The sequence below is a fragment of the Arachis hypogaea genome, chromosome 15, assembly GCF_003086295.3.
Source record: "Arachis hypogaea cultivar Tifrunner chromosome 15, arahy.Tifrunner.gnm2.J5K5, whole genome shotgun sequence".
NCBI lineage: Eukaryota > Viridiplantae > Streptophyta > Magnoliopsida > Fabales > Fabaceae > Arachis > Arachis hypogaea.
Window position 1 is genome coordinate 45,421,486 of NC_092050.1, and position 17,598 is coordinate 45,439,083.

Here is a 17,598-nt window from a genome sequence, read left to right on the forward strand (position 1 = left end):
GGAAAAAGTGAGATATAACCTTCAAAAGTTCAAAAAGTTACATCTGATGACTTTAACCTTAACTTTTTGGAACGAGATCTTGAAAAACGGCTTTAAATTTGGCAATATCACCCAAACCAGAGAGATGAGATTAGACGAGCTTATCTTAAATGGTCCATATCAAAAATATTTTGACAATTATTTTCTATCTGGCCCCCCCAAAATTTTGTTTCAAGTTCCGCCACTGTCTACAAGAGGATGAAGATGATAATTGAAAATGTTGTAAGTTATATTTTGGATTATGTTTTATGTTTGATTGATTATAAACTTGAAGATGTTTAATTATATGTTTTGAACAAAGTTTGTTTTGTTTTGGATAATATTTATTATATTATTTTATTTTAAAAAACTTAGTTTATGATTATGTTTATTACATATTTATAATTATAAAGATTTTAATGTTTGTAAATTAAAAATTATAATTTTTTTATATCTTTAAAAATTAAAAATTTATTCAAATGGTTTTGAAATTATATATATTGTTTAATATTTAATGATTTACAAAAAAAAAAAAAAAAAGAGATTTGGCGGGCTTGACCCGCCAACTTGCCAACCCACCGTTAGGTGGACCAGGGGAAGAATTCAGGACCGCCTCATTAGGTGGGGTGAAGCGGGTGGGCCAGATGGCAAGCTTTTGGCAGGGCTGGCTTCCCTGTTTGCCACCCTAGTATTAACTAAGATTTTAAAAACTGAATTGGTCATCAAATCGTTTTAGTTATTGGTTTATTAGTTCAACTAATTTAACCGGAATAACTATTTTATAATAAAATAATAAATAAAATATAAATAAATATATTAAAACATAACCTTTGTTGTATTGGGTTATTTGATACTGAAATATGTATTTAAGTTCAAAACCTCTTCAATAAAAAAAAATAAAAATAATTTTCAAAACCTAGGGAAAAAATCAATTTGACCTATATATTTTTATTCTTCTAATAAGGGAATATGTCTTTAAATTGTTTTCAATTAGCCTAATAATTACTTATTTTATATAACTTTTAAGATAAATTCTACCTAGCTCTCTCTCAAATAAAAGGTAACTTCTGTAATAAATCTAATAGTTATTGAATGAAATTAATTATGTCATCAAAATGATTAATATTAACTCTTAATTTAACTTGAATTTTGACAACCAAATTAATTAAATATAGTAAAACCATTTAAACTTCATACCTACAAAATCACACAATTCTTGTATCAACTCTATGGGTGTTCATGGATCGGATCTAATATGCAGTATTTAATTATCTGAATCCGATTCAAAAATTGCGGATATCGATCCAATCCTCACATTAATAGAATCGGATTGCAGATATCATGTAGATATTCGCATATCCGTAAATCCGCAAAAATAAATAAAAAAATAAATAAATAAGTAAATATTTTTTTATATTTTATTTCAACTAATACTTATCATATATGTTATATTATTTTATTTTTATTATTTAAAAAAAATATGTTTAATAATATTTTAAAAGTAAATATATTTAAAAAAATGAAAAAAAATTATTGATATTTTTTAATAAAAATATATTTTTTAAAAATATTTTTATATTTTACGGATATAAAATGCTACTATGCTTTAGTACTAATATATGTACACATGAGCATTAACGAGCAAAACTATATGCATACATAATATTACATATGCTATAGAAAATTAATTTAAGAAAAAAAGACACTTCACTTAACATGTTCCATGAATGGAAAGTATTAATAAACTAACAACAAAGTCTAGAGCACAATGCAAAAACATTCATTATAACAAAGTATTACAAAACCAACAACATTCATTATAATATTTTTCAAGTTTAGCTCATAATGCAGAATATTAGTATTTAAGTGTAACAAAATCTAAAAATTTCTAGGGTCTAACTTTGTCTACATATACTTAGGGAAATGATACGCTCATACAACAATAAATATTACACAAAATGATAATAAATCTATCTATTAGACATAGAATTTGTGTGGATTCATCTCCGATGTGGAGAGCTCTCCATGTTCCAGGCCGGCTCCAATCTCAGGTGGACGCTCTCCTCCAGCGTGGCATCTCCTCTTCAAGGGTGCATGTGCTCTTCTGTTATTCCGCCGTCAGCTGTCCCTTTTACCGATTCGCTCACGCAACCTCCCTTCTTCACGGATTTGGTTGAACAGGTAATTATTACTGTAACAACCCTAGTTTTTGAAAATCAAATAATTAGTTATTTGTGATTTATTATATTTGTTGTTAATTTTATTTTAAGAAAATTATTTTACTAAAGGTAATTAAATAGTTTCATGATAATTGGATTTTAAATTAATTAGAATTTTTATATAATCTTTATTGCATATTTGGTATAATTGAAATTATAATTTTGGTAATTGAAAAATAAGAAAGAATTGTATACTTTAATTTAAATAATTCTATTATGAATAAATTATATTCTATTTTATTAATTTGTACTCTTAGAGATTAATTTATTAGAAATGATTAGTTTGACTTTTATAAATACTTTAAGTTTAAGTTAATTAATATTTATATACAATTTTTATTATAATTGGTAATTTTATAATTTGAAATTAAAGTTTCGGTGATAGAAAAACAATAAAAAGTTATATCATTTAATTTGAATAATTAATATTGAGTCTAAACTATATTTTATGAAAATGTGATTAAAATGCTTATTTTATAATTTAAATTAGAAATAATTATTTCAACTTAGCAATATGATGATAAATAATGTTCTTAAATATTTTTAAGAGAGTATATTTGGTTTTAAAATTACTCTACCCTCTAATTTTATCAAAATATCTATTCATATCTATCCATATTCCTTTATAAAATCTCTAATTTCTAACCCTAATTCCCAAATTGAATCAGAAACCCTAATTCCCAAATTAATTGAGAAACCTAACCCTAGCCTCCCTCACCACAGCCGCACCCCACCCCTTTTCACCCCTTTAGTGCAACAATTTCAGAAACGAGAAATCAGAGAGGGAGAGTGAGGAAACAGAGGAGAGAATAGAGGAAGCAGGGGCTGTTCGCCGTCACTGCCGCCTCCCTGGAGCTCGCCGCCAAGCTGCTTCATGGCGTCGTCCCGTCCATGGAGCCATAAGCTCGCGTCACCGCCGATCCGTCCACAAGTCGTCGTCGAGGGGACAGAATCGCGAAGAGAGAGAGACGCACGAACAAGAGAGGCCCGCAACCAGCCTTGTCGCTTCCATCCTTGCGCCGCCGCCGTCGCCCTCATCGCCACTCCGTGGAGCCCGCTTCGTCACCGTCGTCGAGGTCTTCATCGTTGCCGTCACTAGAGGTCTATGAACAGAGAGAAGACGCACGAGGAATGAGAAGCCTTCCCCGTCACCGTTCCACCTCAACCTGGCATCGCCATCATCGTCGCCAGGGAAGTCGCCGTCATTGTCGTGGCCTGGTGCCGTCGATGGAAGCCACCGCCATCGCCTGAGAAGAACCCGAAGAGAGAGAGGGAGCTTGTAGAGAGGAACGCGAAGCAGGAGCCTCCGTGTCGCGCCGCCAATCTGTCACCGTGTTACTGCGTCGCCGTTAATGAAACTTCTGCCACCGTCATGAACTACGAATAGAGGAGAGGAAAAGAGATGAGTTCGCAAGGGAGAAGAGGAAGCAACGCTATCCTTCCATCGCCGCTGCTGTCAAGGTTTGTGGAAGAGAGTGTCACCGTCGCCGTGGGTGGAGTCCACTGTCTGAGCTGCCACCATAGGAAGCCGCTGCCACTATGTGTACAGAGAAGAGGAGCGCCGCGAGAATCAAGGGAAGAAGATGTTGTTCTGCCTCTGCTTCTGGTTTCTGGAATCTAACAGAGCGCCACTGCCGTCGATCGGAGATGCTAAAATTGCCGTTGCTGCTGATGGATTCGAAATACTTGGTTGTGGCGTTTAGGCTCTGCAATTTCGACATCGAGGTAGGAGATTTATTTTAAAAGTTAAATATTTTTTAATTTAGAATGCCTACAAAGTTATTTGGATAATTGCAAATAGTTAATAATGATTAAGAGTTGATTAATTGATGTGAATTGTTTGAAATATGTTTGAGAATAGTTAGTTGAAGTGATTACTCTAAATTATGATTAGAATTGAATGTGGTTGTGATTACTTTGAATTATAATTGAAATTAGATGCGGTTGTGAAATGTGACTGAATTATTGATTCTGCGATGAATTGGTTGAGATTCCAATTTTGAATGAATTATTGTCTTGTTTGATGTTGAATTGGATATTTGATGTATGGGAACGGCTGTGAAATTTACTTGCGACTAGTTGAGATTGGTTTTGGTGGTTCTTGAAAGACTAGAACTTAAAGGATTAAATTGTTTTTGAGAACCTAATTTTCTGAAATAATATAGTAACTTTAAGAGTATATAAATAATTCTGTAATGGCTGGACTAATTTTCTGTGTCATGATTTATTGATTTTGGTTGTGGCTGTGAACTGTGACTACTTTGGTGGTTGTTATGATAATGATCAGTGGTTTGATTATGTTACTTAATTCTGATTAGTTGGGCTAGCTATGAATACGTGATGTTTATGCCTTGGTTATAGTAATGTATGAATTGAGGATTGCTTGGTGAACGTTTGCTGGAAATTCTGATTTTTCTTGTTGGCAGTACATTGGATGTTGAATTGATTTTTGATAAGCTAGGTTTGAACTTGTGAATTGTAAAGAGATCAGAAATCGATTGTTAAATTAATTCCTTAAAATCTAAATTGTAAATGCAGTTATTTTAAAAGTATAAAGATAATTTGTAATAATTGGAAACTATATGAAGCTAAATTCTTGGGTGAACATAATAGTTGATTATAGGAGAACCAAGATTTTGTGAATAATACATATTTTTGTGTGTTTTGGCGTCAATGTTGCTAAAATTTTGGTTAAGTTGGGTGATAATGTGTTTGGATATTTGGGAATGAGGAACTGTTAGTCATTTGGTTAACATAATTTATGAATTTAGTTATGAATTGATGATATGAAAATTGGATCGTTGGGTTATGTGAGAGTTGCGAATTGTGGATTTTATGATTGATTGAGAATCTTCTATTTGATAATTGTTGAGAAAGGATTGTTGGATTGTTAAGAAAGAGGGAACCTGTAAGGGTGGCTAAGTCCGAGTTTTAGGGGAGGTACTGCCAAAATTTTATAAAATCTGAGGCTTTGTTTGAAATGTTATTTTAAAAGATTTGGATTTGGCAAATTATACTATTTGATTTTAATTTACTAAGAAAAGAAATGAATTATGTTTTTAGTTTTATTTGATTATTTCTAATGAGAGGTTATGTTTTGAAAAGTGTTTAATGAATTAAAAATAAATAATTTTCTTGAGTCTTTTGATAGAGAACTAAAATGAAAAATAGTTTTAAAGTTGGCTTCACTCAAGATTGCCAAAGTAGAGATTATGAACTGATAATTGGTTAAATTCGGGAAGTACCCACGAACTGAATGATCAATGATCTCGGGGAAACCTGTAAATTGTTATTTGTTTTATATGCGGAAAAAGCCCACGAACTGATAATCATTGATTACGGGAATAACCCACTAACTGTTATATGTTGATCTCGGATATAATCCACGAACTGAGGATCGTTGTTTGCTGTGTATTGATCTCGGGTATAACCCACGAACTGAGGATCGCTGTGTTGTTGTGTATTGATCTCGGGAAAACCCACGAATTGAGGATCTCTGTTTTGTTTGTGTGTTGATCTCGGGGACGCCCATGAACTGAGGATCACTGTTTCCCCTTGTGCGTATATAATGGGATCGAGCTTTGCGCCGACTGTCGGTAGTCACGAAGAAGTGGTATTCTTACCACCAACATGTATGCACTAAGGACACGAAGGGAAACCATATCTGGGACTTGTTCCGAGGTAATGACGGGCTGCAGGGTGTAAACCGACACATGAGCTCATGGCCTGCTTAGGACAGACATGCATCATATTGGTTGTGCATTTATATTTGGTTGTGTTTGCTTGTATTACTTCTCTGTGATTGTGTTGTTTGTTTTATTGTGATTTGTTTGTGTGTTGAATTGAGTTTCTTACTTGTGCTAGTAGTTTGTGAATGGATAGAGATGATTAATAACTGTTGTTGTGACTGAGAATCAATTATGTGGCTGTAAGATATTTAATATGACAAGTTTTGCGATTGAGATCTGTTTTGGCTTTAGAAATTTAAAGAAAGTAATTATTTATCTAAAGTAAGATTAAAAAGTATTTCAAAAGGTTTGACAAAGATGGTTTATTAAGCAAAGTTAATTATTTTCATGTTAATAATTACTTTTATGGCATTCTCATTCCCTACTGAGAACGTGTGGTTTGTTCTCACCCCAAAATCTTCCACCCTTTCAGTGACACATGTTCGAAGACTCAGTATGAAGCTGCGGACAATTAGCAGGACTTTACTTGTATTTTATGTTGTTTTCATAGAGTTTTCTCGCCCTTGTTACTTTAGTTTTTATTTTACATAGAGGGATAGGAGTTGTACCTGAGTTTTATTTAAATTTTTTTGTATAATATTTATTATTATTATTAATTATGTGATTATTATTACTTGGTGATGTTTGCTATATGATTTTAATTAATAAAAACAAAATTTTTCTGGAATTTTCTATAAAACTAAATTGCGATATCGAACTAAAGGCTCAATAGTAAATAGTTAATAAAGGAAAATAGGTTAGTAACGCCTTACTTTCAGTACGATCATGACGTTCTGGAAGTTGGGTCGTTACAATTACTTCGAACCCTAGGACCTTTGCCCTCTTCTTCTAGTTTCCTTTCCTCTGCCCTCGTAGAAGCTCTGTTTCTTGGGACTTTGCTTCCCTGCCGTTCATCCAAGTTAGGGATTTCCCGTTATAGTCTCAAATTCAAGATCTCCAATCAATCAATCAAGTGCACTCTTCTGGTGCCTTTAATTCCAAACCTATTTTTCTCTTCATCGTTTTTCTTTTCCTTCATTGTGTACATCCTTGTGATCAATTTTGGTATCTCTTAGACGGTTAACCCAGATTTTATTGTCTAGGATTTGTGAATTTCCTAATTTGTAAATTGTTTATCTAACTTGGTGTGTTTATGGGTTCATGTTCTTGGTTACGTTCTTTGGAAATTGCTGTTAATTTGAGTATGGTCTATGAATCTGGTTCATCTTCTTCATTTTATTGTTTAGAATTTGATGTTAATCTGATTATCATTTCTCCTTTTGCTAGCTGTTGAATTGTTTGTTTCATGTGCTTTGTGTATTTCATCAATTTTTTGGATTTTATAATGATTATAAAGATTGTCTTCTTACTTATGTTTTCTTATATTTATGAATCATGGATTTGATTTTGTGAATCATTGTGTAGGTATGGGGTTTTCACCTAATCTACTTCCTCTGTGGTGATGTGATTGATAGAGATTCTCCAGCAAAGTGAGTTGTTAATCCAATTATCATTTCTCCTTTTTCTAGCTGTTGATTTATTTGTTGCATGTGCTTTGTGTATTTCATCAATTTTTTGGATTTTATAATGATTATAAAGATTGTCTTCTTACTTATATTTTCTTATATTTATGGATCATGGGTTTGGTTTTGTGAATCATTGTCTAGGTATGGAGTTTCTACCTAATCTACTTTCTCTGTGGTGATGTGATTGACAGAGTTTCTCCAGCAAAGTGAGTTTATAGACCCAGCTTCTCCTATTCAAGTTTTACGTGTATTCCCAATTTCATTCTCTCCTATTCAAGTTTTGCATTCCCATTTCCATTCTCATTCAATAATCCTTTTCAATTGTTTGGGCTGAATCTAGGAATTTATAATGTTTTCTGCATTCAAAATCATGTTCTGCTATATATGCTTGATGTCAAATTTTATGAAGCACCCAAATAATTATATCCAAAGTAGACCCATTCAATCCAATATTAAAAACTGATGAATCTATTTTTTTATTTTGTGTATATTCAACAAATTCATTAAGTTTACATAAAGTGGATTGCTAGTTGCATGTGGGTTGTGTGAATCATTATCAAAGAATGGGTTTTGTACCTAATCTATTCTATGAGTGGTGATGTGATTGACAGAAATTGATGTATAGCTTCTTGATCATTTATTTATATTTTGATTTAACCTCAATTGCATTTCATTTTTTTATTGTTTATGTAAAAATTATTTTATATTTCAGCTATTGCATAGACATGCAACTCTTTGCCCTGAATTTAAGAGGTTCATTGAGAAAAGAATGGGCTTTGTCACACTAAGATGGCATCACATTACTTTTTGTCTAACTAGGGAATTGCCTCCTTCAAAGAGAAATATGTGGAGTAGGTTATCTTCCCTTGAAAATATCTTCTGCACACATAATAATATTCTGCCATATATTCTTCACTAAAAATGTGGAAATCCCTATTAAGGTATGGGGTTTCTATCTAATCTATTTAGTGAGTGGTGATGTGATTGATAGGAATTGATTGATAGCTTCTTGGTCATTTATTTATATTTTGATGAAATCTTTGGTTATTTAACTCAATTGCATTTTCATCTTTTTATTGTTTATGTAAAAATTATTTTATATTTCAGCTGTTGAAAAGACATGCAGGTCTTTGCCCCTGAATTTAAGAGGTTCAATGAGAAAGGAATGGGTTTTGTGAGAATAAGATGGCATTACTGTACTGTTTGTCTAACTAGGGAATTCCCTCCTTCAAAGATCAATACGTGGAGTAGGTTATCTTCCTTTGAAAATGTCTTCTGCAGAGATAATGATGTTCTACCATGTATTCTTCATTGAAAATGTGGGAATCCCTATCAAGGTATGGGGTTTCTATCTAATCTATTTGGTGAGTGGTGATGTCATTGATAGGAATTGATTGATAGTTTCTTGGTCATTTATTTGCATTTTGATGAAACCTTTGGTTAGTCAACTCAATTGCATTTCAATTTTTTATTGATTATGCAAAAACTGCTGTATATTTCACCTCTTGCATAGAACTAGAGCTGTTTGTCATGAATTTGTGTGCTTCATTGAGAAAGGAATGGGCTTGTGCCACTCCTATTCAAGTTTTGCATTCCCAATTCCATTCTCTCCTATTCAAGTTTTGCATTCCCGTTTTCATTCTCATTCAATAATCCCTTTGAATTGTTTGGGGTGAATCTAGGAATTTATAATGTTTTCTGCATTTAAAATCATGTTCTACAATATATGCTTGATGTCAAATTTTATGAAGCACTCAAATAATTATATCCAAAGTAGACCCATTCATTCCAATATTAAAAACTGATGAATCTATTTTTTTCTGTGTATATTCAACAAATCCATTAAGTTTACATAAAGTGAATTGCTGGTTGCATGTGGGTTGTGTGAATCATTATCAAGGAATGGGTTTTGTACCTAATCTATTCTATGAGTGGTGATGTGATTGATAGAAATTGATGTATAACTTCTTGGTCATTTATTTATATTTTGATTTCAACTCAATTGTATTTCATTTTTTTATTGTTGATATAAAAATTATTTTATATTTTAGCTATTGCATAGACATGCAGCTCTTTGCCCTGAATTTAAGAGGTTCATTACGAAAAGAATGGGCTTTGTCACACTAAGATGGCATCACAGTACTGTTTGTCTAACTAGGAAATTCCCTCCTTCAAAGAGAAATACGTGGAGTAGGTTATCTTCCTTTGAAAATATCTTCTGCACACATAATGATGTCCTGCCATATATTCTTCACTGAAAATGTGGGAATCCCTATGAAGGTATGGGGTTTCTATGTAATTTATTTGGTGAGTGGTGATGTGATTGATAGGAGTTGATTGATAGCTTCTTGGTCATTTATTTGTATTTTGATGAAACCTTAGGTTAGTCAACTCAATTGCATTTTAATATTTTATTGGTTATGCAAAAACTGGTGTATATTTCACCTCTTGCATAGAACTGGAGCCGTTTATCATGAATTTGTGTGCTTCATTGAGAAAGGAATAGGCTTGTGCCTCTAAAATGGGTTCACGGTACTGTTTGTCTAACTAGCAAACTTCTTTATCCAAAGAGAAATCTATCCAGCAGGTCTACCTTCCCTTGAAAATGTCTTCTGCACACATAATCATGTTGTGCCATACATTCTTCATTGGAAATTTGGGAATCATTATGAAGGTATGGGGTTTCTATCTAATCCATTTCACGATTGTTGATGTGATTGACAGAATTTTATTGATGTGTGTCTATAATTTTGTTCACATTCATTTGCTGTTTCGAACCTATGCCTACCTAATACATTTACCAACTCTCATTACCATGAGTAGAATCATTATTTGAGGTGGTTGATGATTGCCTTCCCTATGGTCTAATGATATGTAGGTGCACTATATTAGGTATTGTGTGATATCTTCTTTCTTTGGTCCCTATTCCTTGAATTCTTCAAACTTTCACTTGTTTTTTTCCTTTTTTTTTTTCAGGTTTTGCTCTTGTTATTAGTTTTCCCTATGCCATTGAATGGAGATGCATGTGGACTGAGATTTTCCTTTCCCTCCATTTCCATGTTTAATTTGAATTAAAAAAGGTGAGTCATGTGCCCTGAAATTTTTCTATAAAAGGATGGTTGGTGAACCACATTCAATGTACAAACATTCTACTGTCTTCTATTTTCTCCTAAGCTCTGTTTATTTCATATTTTCTATGTTTATATCTTCATCTATTTCATTAACTCTGTTTTTGTCCTTTTTTTTCTTTTTTTTTTCAGCAATGCCTCCTCCAATTGATATGATTTCTAAGATGCATCCTCCTAGAGAGGCTTGGAGGCTAAAAGTTAGGGTTCTAAGGCTTTGGGTTGTACCCTCTTTTGGTAACCATGAAGTTCCTAACTCAATGGATATGATTTTTCTTGATGAGCATGTTAGCCCCTATTAGCTATTGTTTTAAATATGGTGTTAGTTGTTGTTTTTCAGTTTTCAACTTAAAATTATGTTTTTAACTAATCTGATTTTTTTTTGTTGCATTTCCAGTGTGAAAAAATTCAAGCTACAGTAAAGAAACAGGTTCTTAATAGGTTTAGGGATCATATAGTTGAAGGTCAAGTTTATAGAATGGCATACTTTACTGTTGTGTCAAATCATGGTAGTTATAGAGCAACTTCTCATGAATTTAAATTGGTTTTCCTTCACCGAACCACTATTGTACCTGTTGATGAAGATGTTATTCCAAAGACTTGTTTCAACATGTTTCCTTTTTCTGACCTGCTGAACATGACCCAAGATTATGATTTTTTTGTTGGTATGTATATCATCATCGTGCTATTCTTTTATTCAAGTTTTTTCAACAAATTATTTGAATATTTAATAGGTTGTGTTTATTTGGAATAGATGTCATTGGTCTTTTAACTTCAGTGGGTGAAGAGAAAGAATATGCAAAAGAGGAGAAAATTATGAAAATGATTGTGCTCGAATTAACTTCAAAAGAGTATGTTGATTCAGTCATTTATGGTGGTTTCTCTTTATCTTTTAATCATCTTTTTTCCTTAATTTTTGTTTCATTCTTTCTCATGTTTTGAGTTTCTGTCTTACAGTGCGTTGTGCATTGTTTGGGAACTATGTTAATCAAGTAAATCATTTCCTAGCCTCTGGCTATGTGGAGCAGCCTGTTGTTGTCATTCAACTTCCAAAAGTCAAGTTCTTTAGGGTACATTGTTTAATTTCTCTACATTTTCTTATTGCTACTCTATGTGTTGTCTCCCATGAACTTTGCTAGACTCTTTTGGTATTGCTGTGTAGGTCAAGTAGGTCTCCAAAATGTGATGTATGCCACTCAAATGTTATTCAATCCTGATATTCCTGAAGTTGTTGAATTCAGGCAGAGGTTAGCATGATTTATTTTGGTGTTTTTCTTTCTGTTCCTTAGTTATAATCAATTTGGAGTAACAAGTACATGTACTTGCATCATTTTTTTTTTGTTAATATGATTGAATAAGGTGTCAATGGTACCCAGCCATTGTTCATCGCAAATGAGGAAAAAGTTGTCTCCTTGGAAGATGATTTCATGCGTTTAACTAGAAGATGCACTATTGAAGACTCCAAGATAACAATGAGGTTGACATTTTTTTTAGTTAGTTGTGTTTATTTTATACACCAATGAACAGAAAAAAAGGAATAATTTTCAGATCTGTTCTTTCATGTATATTGTTAACAAGTTTTAAAATGTCCATTGCCTAGGAGGGTTCTTTTATCATTTTTGGTACAATCAGAGGTATTGTTGAGGATGGAAGTTGGTGGTATTCTACTTGTGTGTGTGGAAAGGGTATCTATCCTCAAAATAGTGCATACTACTGTGATTTCAGTGTGAAGCATATAACTAATGTCACTTCAAGGTCAGAAATTTTGTTCAAAATGTTTTTTCATTTTTTGTTGTGGATTGTTTATAAGAATAATGTTTCATGTTTTTATTTATCTCGAATTATTGTGTTCTTTTTTTTTTCTTCATTCTGCAGATTTAAAATTAAAATAACACTTGAAGATCATAGTGGAGAGGGTATTTTCGTTCTCTTTGATTGTGAAGCATCTTATTTGTTTAAGAAATCATGCACTGACTTGTTTACTGAGGTTCAAAAAGATCCAAGCGTATGTGCTTAGTTTTCTTTTGTGTGTTGTTCACTTTATGTGGTTCATTTTTTTTATACCCATATTCTTTATTTTGGTTCATATGTGTTATTCAAAGTGTGTATCTCTTATCTATAACCTTGAAAATAGCTTATATGTGGGATGCTTATCCTCCCATATTCCAAGGGCTCATTGGAAAAAAGTTGCTGCTGAAGATTTATACCAAAGGTGTCAGACTTGATAAATTTTATGGCACTTTCCGAGTTAGGAGAGTATGTGATGATCCCATCATTATAGCTATGTTTGAACTTCCCGATTATGATGCTGATGATGAGTTTACTCCAAAAAAGGTTATATATACATATAAGTATTTTTATATTGTGTAAATTCTTGTTTTTTTTTTTGTGTATTATGCTGTGGTCAACTTTTCTTATGTTCTTATCTATTTTTTAACTCTTATACTATATCAATAGGAGCCTGAATTGAACAAATCTGTTCCCTATGGAAATGGGGATATTGGTATTAAGAATGAGTCATCAAGGACTTTTACCAAAAGTGAAAAAGTTACTGCTGAGTCTTTTGGGATTTTATGTAAATCCCCAGTTCTTATAGATTTTCTGGCTGAAAAATAGCCTGATGTTTTTGGAGGGACTGAAGTTGCTACCTTAATTAATCATGAAAGTGGAAAAACTGAAAAAACACCGGAGAATGATACCCTTAGCGATGATCTTTCTGTTGAACTGGATATATTGCTTAGCTCACCAGTGAAAGAAACTCAGGTGCTATCATATAATATTTTTTCCCCTTCGTATGTGTGCTATTTCTAAATGTATTTTGCATTGTTGAGTGATTTTCATACCATTTGTTAATTTGTATGTCATAGGAGGTGTTCTCCCAAGTTCTTGATGCATCTTCCAAATATGGAGAGAGGGTTAATCATGAAGATCGTGTTGTCACTTCCAAGGGCAAGAGGAATTTGAATCCCCAATTTGACGAGGTGGCTAATGATGCAGATGGGCGTGGGTCCAAGATTGCCAAGGTTGATGGAGCTTGATTTAAGTTGTGGAATTGAGCTGCTGTGTGTAGGTGTAGGTATTTTATATAGTATATCTATAAGTGTTTAGAAAGGCTTATGATTCCAAGTGGATCTAAATGTAATCAAGCTGGCTGGATACTATTTTGATTTGACTTTTTTGGATTGTGTCTAACAAATAGGATTGTCAGATATAGGGGTTTTCCTTGTGTGTTGGCTCAGGTCAGGTGTCAACTATGTCTATTCTCAACCCCTTCTTTTGTAATAGTGACTTTGCTAGGGATTGGACACATTTTCAATGCTGTAACCTATATAGGTTACATACTAGGATATGTAGTTAGATGTTGGAATCCTCCTTATCATAGGAGAGATAGCCATATCTAATTGGGTATATCAATATCAATATATTAGTGAAATGCAGTCGTTCTTATTATTATTTGTTTGTTGTTGTACAACCCTATCTTTTCATGTCCATTAGTTATAGGTGTCCAATATAATACTTTATCTTTTCACTTTTGTGCCTTACAAAACGTGTGGATGGTTATATAAGTTGTTTGTTGCTGTGGTTCATAATTTTTTTCCCAGCCTCCTCCTATTTTTTGTACTTGTTACTTATAGGAACTTCAGAATGTGGATCTCTTTTTGGCAATGAATTAGGGATAGTTCTTGGGATTTATGTTTCAAGCTCTTATTTTGTTTAGCACGTGTAATAAAGATGTCTGAAAGTTCTGTTCGTGCCAGAGAATATAGGAGAAATTATTTGAAAAGAAAGCGAACACAGAGTCACCATTGAAATGCATGAGGTCAGTACTGAATTGACCTTTGTGATATTTTTAGTTTTTTTTCTCCAACTTCCAATAATTTTATACTTCTGGGAGTGATAAACCACTATTTTATGGTTTATCTTGTGCTAATTTGAGTGGTTTCTATCAACTTTCTGCTCACTTATTCATATAATTTGCTTTTACATTTTCCTTCCTAATTCTATGCTATGATTGAAAACATGCTTCTTTGGCCTTAAATTACTAATTTTAATCCTCTCTTATTATCATTCGATGCCTTGATATGTGTGTTAAGTGATTTCAGGGTTTATAGGGCAGGAATGGCTTAGAGGATGGAAAGGAAGCATGCAAAAGTGGAAGGAATACAAGAAGTTGAAGGAATTGCTAAGTTGTCCAGCCTGACCTCTTCATACTTAACTGACCATAACTTGAGCTACAGAGGTCCTAATGAGGCGATTTTAGTTGCGTTGGAAAGCTAACATCCGGAGTTTCAAAATGATATATAATTTGCTATAGTTTCTTTGAAGATAATCGGCGCGCACGCGTGCATTACGCGCACGCGTGCATCTGCAAAAATTCAGCGTATTAGAATTCGCCCCCAGCGATTTCTGGGCTATTTTTGACCCAGTTCTCACCCCAGAAAACACAGATTAGAGGCTTCAGAGTGGGGAAATTAGGGGACACTTCTCATTATTCACAATTTAGGTTTTAGATGTAGTTTCTAGAGAGAGAGAGAGGCTCTTTACTCTCTCTAGGTTTTAGGATTTCTCTTAGTTTTAGGTTTATTTCTTCTCAATTCCAGGTTCAATGTTCCTTTAATTTAGTTTCTCTTCTACTTTTATTTGTTCTAGTACTTTGGTTTATCTATTCCTCTTGTTGATTCTCTTCTTTTCCAATTTGGTTTATGAACCTTCCAATGTTAGATTTGATTTTATATTTAATGCAATTTGAGGTATTTCAGATTTATGATTGTTTTTATGTCATTGATGCTTGCAATCGTTGGTTTTTGATTTTACATTCCCTATTAGTTTCCTATATTTTTACGTTATGCCTTCTAAGTATTTGATAAAATACTTGGGAGGGTTTTAATTAGCTTTTTATGAGTCGTGGCTATGGTAGAGCAATTGGAGACTCTTGAGTTATCAAACTCCTTTGTTGATTGATAATTGAAAGTTGCTGGTTGATTTGGATCCCTCTAAAGCTAGTCTTTCCATAGGAGTTGACTAGGACTTGAGGAATCAAATTGATTAGTCCACTTGACTTTCCTTTATTTATTAAGGGTTAACTAAGTGGGAGCAATGAACAATTCTCATCATAATTGATAAGGATAACTAGGATACGACGTCTGATTCTCATACCTTGCCAAGAGTTTTTCTTAATTATCAATTTACTTTCTTGTAATTTACTTTTCTTGTTCCTTATTCAAAAACCCAAAAAGATAATTTTTCCATAACCAATAATAAATACACCTCCCTGCAATTTCTTGAGAGACAAGCCGAGGTTTAAATACTTCGGTTATTATTTTTATTGAGTTTGCTTTAGTGACAAACAAGTTTTTGTATGAAAGGATTATTGTTGGTTTAGAAACTATACTTACAACGTGATTACTTTTGTGAATTCTTTACTAGCAAAAGTCCGTTCGTCAAAATGGCGCCATTGCCGGGGAATTGCAAACGCGTGCCTTATTATTGGTTATTGTAAATATTTGCTTTTTTTGTTTCTTTATTAGTATTTCTAGTTTTAGGAGTTTATTTTCATTAATTTTTATTAGTTTTTGTTTTTACTTGCTATTATGAATTTTCACCCCTTTCGCTATGAGAGTAGTTCAAATTATGTTGCAGGGAATGGATGCTATAATGAGAACATGCATCAAGGTTGGAACAATCAAAGATGGGAGGAGCCACAAGGATTTGATCAACCCTTTTGGCAACAACCTCCTCCAATGTGCCATGGGCAACGACCGTTTTACGATGCATCCCCAGACAATGGTTATGGTGGACCCTTTCATGACAACCAACCTTCACCAAATTACCATGGTCAAGAGCCATTCCGAGGTGTGTACCAAGATGATGGATATGGTGGATCCCCTTGTAGTTACCAACAAGCCCCCTTATCCACCATATCAACCACCCTATGAGCCATATGAACCATACATAGAACCACCCTAATTCCAACCCAATTACTCCCAAGAACCACCACCTCCATATACATCCTGTCCATATCCATCAATCCAAGAGCCATATGATCCTAATTATGCTATCCAAGCGAAACAAGAATCAAAGGATCGTCTCAAGGAGACGGTGGATCGGTTTCATGTAACCCTTCATCAATTGGACCAAATTGTGACCCGAATAGCACCCGAAGCTCACGTGGCTAAAGAATCTCAACTTGAGGACCAAGGATTAAAGTGTGTTGTGCAACAAGTGGAAAAGATGGAGAGTGTTGAACCACCACATCTTGAATATGATGAACTACCCTCTTATCATGAACCTTTCCTCCCAAATAATGAACCCTCATATCTACCCCAATCTCTAATGAATGACACTTTAAGTGTTCTTCTTCAAGGACAAAGAGAGATGCAAAGGACGACACAAGAGTTCGTAGCTACCTTGACTGAGGTGGTAGGTAATTTAGCCTCTCTGCGCTTCGATACTCAAAGCACTCCCATGGCTACATGTGGAGAATCATTAGAAGAGCGTAGCATGAAGGAGACACTAGAAACTCTGGTGGACAATGAGGAACGTGATTTTGTATTGGAACAAGTGGAGGAAGCCGTAATAGTTGAAGAGGAAGAAGTGGTTGAAGACTTAGGAGATGCGGAACCTCCATGGGAACCTCCAGTCATAGAACCTCCCTCCAAGAAGCTTGAAATTGGTGCTGAGGAGGGTGTACAACCTCCAAGGCATATCATGGTTGAAGACTTTGAAAAGGTTGATCAAGACATGGATTCAAGCATTGATGAAGCCTTATCTACAATTGAATCCTCTCCCATTGGACTACACGTGGAGATTAAAGAAGAAGAAGCACAACTTCCCATGCCCTTGGTAAATAATAAAGAAGAGATTGAATTGGAAGAAAGCTACCAAGAGGAAGAGGTTGAAATTGAAGAAGCTTGCAAAGAGGTGGATGTTATCAAAGAAGAGCACAAGGGAGTAGATCTTGAAATCACCTTGCCAAAGTTGC

The 17,598-nt window shown here is 33.8% G+C and overlaps 1 protein-coding gene across 50 annotated transcripts; it reads left to right on the forward strand.

The window, feature by feature from the left end:
* The first annotated feature begins 2,890 nt into the window (after nt 1–2,890).
* Nucleotides 2,891–14,069, forward strand: LOC112750232 (replication protein A 70 kDa DNA-binding subunit C-like). 50 transcript variants are annotated; one of them, XM_072216215.1, is made up of 19 exons: nt 2,891–3,962; nt 7,391–7,455; nt 7,633–7,697; nt 8,204–8,342; nt 8,599–8,828; nt 9,543–10,165; nt 10,315–10,383; nt 10,468–10,571; nt 10,752–10,903; nt 11,014–11,281; nt 11,371–11,467; nt 11,574–11,686; nt 11,779–11,863; nt 11,976–12,093; nt 12,217–12,371; nt 12,492–12,621; nt 12,751–12,950; nt 13,074–13,379; nt 13,484–14,069. In XM_072216215.1, the coding sequence occupies exons 9-12, from the start codon at nt 10,754–10,756 to the stop codon at nt 11,602–11,604; spliced, it is 546 nt and encodes a 181-aa protein (XP_072072316.1). In that variant the 5' UTR covers nt 2,891–3,962; nt 7,391–7,455; nt 7,633–7,697; nt 8,204–8,342; nt 8,599–8,828; nt 9,543–10,165; nt 10,315–10,383; nt 10,468–10,571; nt 10,752–10,753; the 3' UTR covers nt 11,605–11,686; nt 11,779–11,863; nt 11,976–12,093; nt 12,217–12,371; nt 12,492–12,621; nt 12,751–12,950; nt 13,074–13,379; nt 13,484–14,069. The 50 variants fall into 50 exon arrangements, with proteins under 50 accessions (XP_072072316.1, XP_072072315.1, XP_072072330.1 ...); XM_072216214.1 differs by having other exon boundaries at nt 8,599–10,165; nt 10,315–10,365; XM_072216229.1 differs by having other exon boundaries at nt 9,543–10,383; nt 11,993–12,093.
* Nucleotides 14,070–17,598: the final 3,529 nt, after the last annotated feature.

Excerpts from the sequence above, each read along its gene's own strand:
- LOC112750232 (XM_072216192.1), top strand. The coding sequence starts at position 10,754 with ATGCCTCCTCCAATTGATATGATTTCTAAGATGCATCCTCCTAGAGAG. Across the intron at positions 10,904-11,013 it reads TGATTTTTCTTGATGAGCAT|TGTGAAAAAATTCAAGCTAC; the intron begins GTTAGCCCCTAT and ends TTGCATTTCCAG. Across the intron at positions 11,468-11,573 it reads CTCGAATTAACTTCAAAAGA|TGCGTTGTGCATTGTTTGGG; the intron begins GTATGTTGATTC and ends TCTGTCTTACAG.